Below are 8,288 nucleotides of genomic sequence, written 5' to 3'. Positions count from 1 at the left end.
TGCACTATATACTCTATGTTGTACATTACATAGTCCTGACCCCTGCACTATATACTCTATGTTGTACATTACATAGTCCTGACCCCCACACTATATACTCTATGTTGTACATTACATGCTCCTGACCCCTGCACTATATACTCTATGTTGTACATTACATAGTCCTGACCCCTGCACTATATACTCTATGTTGTACATTACATACTCCTGACCCCCACACTATATACTCTATGTTGTACATTACATACTCCTGACACCTGCACTATATACTCTTTGTTGTACATTACATACTCCTGACCCCTGCACTATATACTCTATGTTGTACATTACATACTCCTGACCCCTGCACTATATACTCTATGTTGTACATTACATGCTCCTGACCCCTGCACTATATACTCTATGTTGTACATTACATACTCCTGACCCCTGCACTATACACTCTATGTTGTACATTACATACTCCTGACCCCTGCACTATATACTCTATGTTGTACATTACATGCTCCTGACCCCTGCACTATATTCTCTATGTTGTACATTACATACTCCTGACCCCTGCACTATATACTCTATGTTGTACATTACATACTCCTGACCCCTGCACTATATACTCTATGTTGTACATTACATACTCCTGACCCCTGCACTATATACTCTATGTTGTACATTACATCCTCCTGACTTCTGCTCTCCCCCTCCCCCCACTGCTATATATATACATAATATGGATTCTCTTTTGTTACACCCATTTCCTCCCAGCTGGACATTTTTTATATCGGATGATGTGATTGGAGCACAGACTTTTACATGGTGATAATAATGTGATAAATCATGGACTAAATAAGGAAGTGCAGTACTTCTTGTGTTGGGAAGATGGCGATGAGTGATAGAGGGGGTGGGGACCCTCGTCCTATAATCCCCTCATCACTGTCCCTCCTATAAAAGACAGTTCTGGTTGTTTCCTCACTCTCTGACTAAGGTCCATGAATACAGGAATGACCTGGTAGGAGATCAGAGGAGCCATTTCCTAGTTCCCTTGAGGGTGGAATTGTAAGCTCCTCAGAGACCAAGCTGCCTGATGTGGGTGGAGTCCTGGTTTGGGGGAACCAATCAGCTCCTGTCTAGTAATCCTCTTTGTCTTTGTATTTTAGTCCATGGCCGGGAGATGAGGAAAACCTCCGAGGATTGTCTCACTTTGTCTCCAGACTGGAAAGTAGAAGATGAGGACATCACACAGTATAGTCCAGGAGAAAACCCGACTCCCTCCAATGTCCATCCGGCACCACCCAGTGTAGATGGACCATCGGATTCCTCGTATCCTGAGGAACCTCAGACTGTGCGGGACCGGGCCAGCCTTCCAACAGGGAAGAGCTTCTCCTGTACTGAGTGCGGGAAGGGTTTCCAATGTAAATACAATCTTAATGTGCATAAAAGATCTCACACGGGGGAGAAGCCATATTCCTGTCCTGAGTGCGGGAAATGTTTTTCAGAGAAGTCCAGTCTTTACAAACATCAGAGATCTCACACAGGGGAGAAGCCGTATTCCTGTCCTGAGTGCGGGAAATGTTTTTCAGAGAAGTCCAGTCTTTACAAACATCAGAGATCTCACACGGGTGAGAAGCCGTATTCCTGTCCTGAGTGCGGGAAATGTTTTTCAGATAAGTCCCATCTTTACAGACATCAGAGATCTCACACGGGGGAGAAGCCGTATTCTTGTCCTGAGTGCGGGAAATGTTTTTCAAGGAAGTCCAATCTTTACAGACATCAGAGATCTCACACGGAGGAGAAGGCATGTTCCTGTCCTGAGTGTGGGAAATGTTTTACAAGGAAGTCCAATCTTTACACACACCAGCGATCTCACACGGGGGAGAAGCCATATTCCTGTCCTGAGTGTGGGAAATGTTTTTCAGGGAAGTACAGACTTTCCATACATCAGAGATCTCACACAGGTGAGAAGCCGTATTCCTGTCCTGAGTGCGGGAAATGTTTTTCAATGAATTCCCATCTTTACAGACATCAGAGGTCTCACACGGGCGAGAAGCCATATTCCTGTCCTGAGTGTGGGAAATTTTTTTCAGAGAAGTCCAGTCTTTACACACATCAGAGATCTCATACGGCGAAGAAGCCGTATTCCTGTCCTGAGTGTGGGAAATGTTTTTCAGAGAAGTACGGTCTTTCCAACCATCAGAGATCTCACACGGGGGAGAAGCTACTTTCCTGTCCTGAGTGAAGGAAATGTTCCTCACTGAAGTCCTGTCTTCCTGTACATCAGGGGTCCCACACAACCCTTGAGGTGTATTAATGCCTTGAGTGCGGGAAATGTCTTCTAGATGAATGTTTCTGGACATCCCAGCTCTCATGTGGGGAAGAAGCACACCCTGATATACACCTCAGATATACTCCATGGCTGATCTTCATCATGGAAGAAACAGTTCATAAGGAGATCAGAGGTCCCTAAAGACATGGATGAAGTGCAGTAAATGTCGGGGTGCAGAGTGGTCAGTAGATCCTGGAAATGAAGGACACAACTTCAGCCCTTCTTGGGTGTCGGAGTTGCGTTTCCTGATAATGATATAGCGGGTTACAGAGCTAGAAGCCGGGAGAGCCCAGATCTCGTTATCGGGGAACTTTACACAGACAACAAGAACTTCTGAAGTTGATGTCCTTCATTTCAAGGCTCTACAGAACAGTGGTGACCCCGAAGCGTCTCTCTGTCTTCAGTCCATCCCCCAACAGGAGGGAAGGAGAACTCCGCCCCAAACTAGGGGGGAACTTTCCTCTCATTATTTCCCTTGGCTTCTGTGTGGGTTTGGGTGGTTGGAGGAGTGCGGCACGAGAGGGAACACAGCTTGTTGTTCTATGTCTACATATGGGGTCTGGGTAGAGGGGATCCACCGGAAAATATTTTTACTCTTTGATTTTGTGCAAATCGTTTCTGTTTTCACTTTGAAGGGCGATATTATGTGTGGTTTGTAAAAGGGATTGGCCCAATAGATACCACCCCTTTTAAAAAAGAGATGAACTAATATGACCAGCATTCATTCAGCCATGTCACATGTTGGTCTTATTTTATTTCACACAGTGATTTCCTATGATCATTGGCTCCATCTAGTGGCCATAATGTATTGAACGGTTTTTGCTGATTGAGGCATTTGGAACCAATACCTCACTATGGCCACTAGTTGGAGCTACATTTATGAGCACTAGATATTAATGAACATACATTGAATAAAACCTCAGGATTAAACCAACCATTGATTTTAAACAAATAAAACCCTATTTGTCCTTTAGATGGAGCTAAGAATCAGTAATTAGCTCCACCTACTATATGAAAGGGTTCATAGTTCACTCACTTTTGCTCTGTGCCTACTAACTGGTTTGTTGTACATACAAGATGTTCCCGTGGGATGTGAATGCTGGTATCCATGCACACATTTCTTGTTTATAGAGATCACAGAAGTCACTATCCTGTTGTATTTTTGTTATGACGCGCCATGGAGTAGTTTACTGAAATCTCTATTCTGTATTCTGATTGGTGCTTTATGGAAACCACCTTAAATATTCCGCATTCTCATTTATTATTAAAGCTTGATGAATAATAAAGAAGTCACATTTTGCATCACACATCCAGATGTCTGACTTGCATTATTCCCAAAGTACTTTGAACTGGATGTTTGTATGGAGGAGGAGGCCGGCATAAATTGATGTTCCTGACAGAAGTGGTGTCAGAAGTGGGATAGGATCGGCCATCGGAGGTAAGTGAGCATTTGTTGTCTTCCTTTGCCCTGATTGCCCCCTATCTCCACCAAGCCTCTGTGCTGCGGTAGCATGAGCAATTGTCCGCTGGAGCTTTGGGAGCTCGCGGGGTTAAACAGAACCTAGGTTGATGTATAAGAAATGTGTGTATGTCCTCCATACAATCATACAGAGCAGTGTGTTCAGTGATTATGTACGCTTGTAACTAGAGAAACTGTTCAGTAGATGTATTCTAAGTCTCTGTAGGACTGTGAGACGTCCCATCTACTCAGCGAGGAGATTTCTCCATTGACCTGGGATAGGTGAAAGCATGGTGACAGTCTGAAGGAGTCACAATAGGGGTGTACCTGTCCAGGGGATTTTCAGCCTTGAAGCACTTGTGCAGTTGAGAAGAATTTTGTCGGAGATCTACGTGAGTTCAGTCCATCTTCACCCGGCACAAAGAGTCATCACCGGGACAGAAACACATAGGCCAGCTCACATAATATTGCTTCTTTGCTTTGCAGTGATGATGGGAAACTCCCAAGGTAAGGGGAAGTACCCAGACCCTCCGGAGCCATCGTGTAAAGTATTCAGAGGAAGAAAACTGTTAAAGAAATTTACTAAGGAAGACGGATCAGCTCTAGAAAAATCCCAACTACCAGCTAATGAGACATGTAAAGAATATGTTGTCTGAGTGTCACCTTGGAATTGTGTTGTCCCATGAGTGGACAGTCTGGTGGGGTGGAGTTCAACCATGCGGAGTGCCAGTCCTTTTCCCAGAGATGGGGACAATGATGATTTTCACATGGATATGATAAAGGGGATATGTTTAGGGGACAAAACTGACTTTCCCTATTTTGGTCCAGATCCTGAGTGGGATATGAAATACAGTTGTGTTCAAAATAATAGCAGTCAAGACATCACTAACCGGATCAATCACTGTTTTTGGTAGAAATTATATTTCTACATGGCAAATAATTTCCTAGCAGGTGTAGTAGAGTCATAGAAATCCAACAGTCATGACATGCATGCTGCTGATTCTGTGTCATTGAATCACTCATTGAAAGGGGTGTGTTCAAAATAATAGCCGTGTGGAGTTCTATTAGTGAGGTCATTCATTCTTTAAAAACAGGTGGCAATTATTGCCCTTATTTAAGGAAGGAAGGCAGCAAATGTTGTACATGCTGGTTACAGTGCATTTCTCTCTGAAATTCTGAGGAAAATGGGTCGTTCCAGACATTGTTCAGAAGAACAGAGTACCTTGATTAAAAAGTTGATTGGAGAGGGGAAAACATATAAAGAAGTGCAGAAAATGATCGGCTGCTCAGCTAAAATGATGGCAAATGCTTTAAAATGGCAACCAAAACCTGAAAGACGTGGAAGAAAGCGAAAAACTACCATTGGAATGGATAGAAGAATAGCCAAAATGGCGCGGACTCAGCCAACAATCAGCTCCAGGAAGATGAAAGAAGGTGTGACGTTCCCTGTGAGGACTCAGACAACAATCAGCTCCAGGAAGATGAAAGAAGGTGTGACGTTCCCTGTGAGGACTGTTACAATTAGAAGACGCCTATGTGAAGCCAAGCTATCTGCAAGAAGTCCCCGCAAAGTCCCACTGTTGGGAAAAAGACGTGTGCTGAAGAGGTTACAATCTGCCAAAGAGCACATTGACTGGCCTAAAGAGAAATGGCGCAACATTTTGTGGACTGATGGAAGTAAGATTCTTCTTTTTGGGTCTAGTGGGCGGAGACAGTTTGTCAGACGACCCCCAAACACTGAATTCAAGCCACAGTACACTGTGAAGACCATGAAGCATGGTGGTGCAAGCATCATGATATGGGGATGTTTCTCATACTACGGTGTTGGGCCTATTTATCGCATACCAGGGATCATGGATCAGTTTGAATCCATCAGAATACATGAAGAGGTCATGCTGCCTTATGCTGAAGAGGAAATGCCCTTGAAATGGGTGTTCCAACAAGACAACGACCCCAAACACACCAGTAAACGTGCAACATCTTGGTTCCAGACCAACAAGATGGACGTTATGGAGTGGCCAGCCCAATCCCTGAATCTTAATCCAATAGAAAACTTGTGGGGTGACATCAAAAATGCCGTTTCTGAGGCAAAACCAAGAAATCGAGAAGAACTGTGGAATGTGGTCCAATCATCCTGGGCTGGAATACCTGATCACAGGGGCCAGAAGTTGGGGGACTCCATGCAACACAGATGTACAGCAGTTCTCAGAAACAGTGCGACTACAACCAAATATTCATGAAGTCATTCAAAGGAAAGCAAAATCTTCAAACATTTCTCAGTTTATATAGTGAATGTTTGAGTTTGTAAAGAAGAATACAAACACTGCGATTTTTTTTAACCGTCTAATATTCACTTTTCTTCCATTTTTTTAGAGGAACAACACAAATTTGATATATTTTTCTTCATGTTGTGATTTGGAATAGAATGTGTCGTGTTCCCAATGCATTTGTGTGGATGGAAATAAAAGTTATTAGAGGGATTTTCAGCTTTATTCACTTTTTTCAACACACTGCTATTATTTTGAACACAACTGTATATATATTTATTTTTAGAAGAAGAAATAGTAGAAAAACTATTAATATTGAAATTAAAAAAAAAAAATTATATATATACAGTGGGGATCGAAAGTTTGGGCACCCCAGCTAAAAATTTGTATTAATGTGCATAAAGAAGCCAAGGAAAGATGGGAAAATCTCCAAAAGGCATCAAATTACAGATTAGACATTCTTATAATATGTCAACAAAAGTTAGATTTTATTTCCATCATTTACACTTTCAAAATAACAGAAAACAAAAAAATGGCGTCTGCAAAAGTTTGGGCACCCTGCAGAATTTATAGCATGCACTGCCCCCTTTGCAAAGCTGAGACCTGCCAGTGTCATGGATTGTTCTCAATCATCGTCTAGGAAGACCAGGTGATGTCAATCTCAAAGGTTTTAAATGCCCCGACTCATCTGACCTTGCCCCAACAATCAGCACCATGAGTTCTTCTAAGCAGTTGTCTAGAAAAACAAACTGAAAATAGTTGATGCTCACAAAGCTGGAGAAGGCTATAAGAAGATAGCAAAGCGTTTTCAGATGTCAATATCCTCTGTTCGGAATGTAATTAAGAAATGGCAGTCATCAGGAACAGTGGACATTAAAGCAAGATCTGGAAGACCAAGAAAAATATCAGACAGAACAGCTCGCAGGATTGTGAGAAAAACAATTCAAAACCCACGTTTGACTGCACGATCCCTCCAGAAAGATCTGGCAGACACTGGAGTTGTGGTACACTATTCCACTATAAAGAGATACTTGTACAAATATGGTCTTCATGGAAGAGTCATCAGAAGAAAACCCCTTCTACGTCCTCACCACAAAAATCATCGTTAGAACTTTGCAAATGACCATATAGACAAGCCTGATGCATTTTGGAAACAAGTTCTGTGGACCGATGAGGTTAAAATTGAACTTTTTGGCCGGAATGAGCAAAGGTACGTTTGGAGAAGAAGGGGCACAGAATTTAATGAAAAGAACCTCTGTCCAACTGTTAAGCATGGGGTTGGATCAATCATGCTTTGGGGTTGTGTTGCAGCCAGTGGCACAGGGAACATCTCACGAGTAGAAGGAAAAATGGATTCAATAAAATTTCAGCAAATTTTGGATGGTAACATGATGCCATCTGTGAAAAAGCTGAAGTTAAAGAGAGGATGGCTTCTACAAATGGATAATGATCCTAATCACACCTCGAAATCCACGGGGGATTACATCAAGAGGCGTAAACTGAAGGTTTTGCCATGGCCTTCACAATCTCCTGACCTCAACATAATTGAAAATCTATGGATAGACCCTAAAAGAGCCGTGCGTGACAGACAGCCCAGAAATCTCAAAGAACTGGAAGACTTTTGTAACGAAGAATGGGCAAAGATACCTCAAACAAGAATTGAAAGACTCTTGGCTGGCTACAAAAAGCGTTTACAAGCTGTGATACTTGCCAAAGGGGGCAGTACAAGATATTAACTCTGCAGGGGGCCCAAACTTTTGCAGACGCCATTTTTTTGCTTTCTGTTATTTTGAAAGTGTAAATGATGGAAATAAAATCTAACTTTTGTTGACATATTATAAGAATGTCTAATCTGTAATTTGATGCCTTTTTGGAGATTTTTCCATCTTTCCTTGGCTTCTTTATGCACATTAATACAAATTTTTAGCTGGGGTGCCCAAACTTTCGATCCCCACTGTATACACACACACACACATACTGTATGTATAAATATATATAAAACAAAAATCACACAAAAAATTAAATATATTTTTAAGCTTGAATCAAACAAAAGTCATTCAAAAAATCAAGTTCAATCAATAAAGTGTTCATTCAGTGAACCCTCCTTTGGATAATGAAAAATATATGCATCTGTCATCAATTCCCATGCAGAGACATCCTCCACCATATATCTGCTCACCATCCTCCACCGTGTATCCGCTCACCATCCTCCACCGTGTATCTGCTCACCATCCTCCACCGT

At 42.2% G+C, this 8,288-nt stretch overlaps 1 protein-coding gene across 1 annotated transcript in view; it reads left to right on the top strand.

Annotated features, from left to right (window-relative positions):
* The first annotated feature begins 1,123 nt into the window (after nucleotides 1–1,123).
* The window catches only part of LOC149461856 (uncharacterized), a 110,962-nt gene continuing 103,797 nt past the window's right edge, over nucleotides 1,124–8,288 (top strand). Inside the window, exon 1 of the mRNA XM_089677721.1 lies at nucleotides 1,124–2,218. Within this exon, the coding sequence (XP_089533847.1) occupies nucleotides 1,169–2,218 (1,050 nt within the window). The 5' untranslated portion in view covers nucleotides 1,124–1,168. The remainder of the gene's footprint in view (nucleotides 2,219–8,288) is intronic.

This window comes from Staurois parvus, unplaced genomic scaffold (assembly GCF_062004578.1).
Source record: "Staurois parvus isolate SC_StPar_1 unplaced genomic scaffold, SC_StPar_1.0 ptg000191l, whole genome shotgun sequence".
Taxonomy (NCBI): Eukaryota; Metazoa; Chordata; class Amphibia; order Anura; family Ranidae; genus Staurois; species Staurois parvus.
The sequence above is the reverse complement of the archived record's forward strand: the minus strand, read 5'-3'. Positions and strand labels throughout refer to the sequence as shown.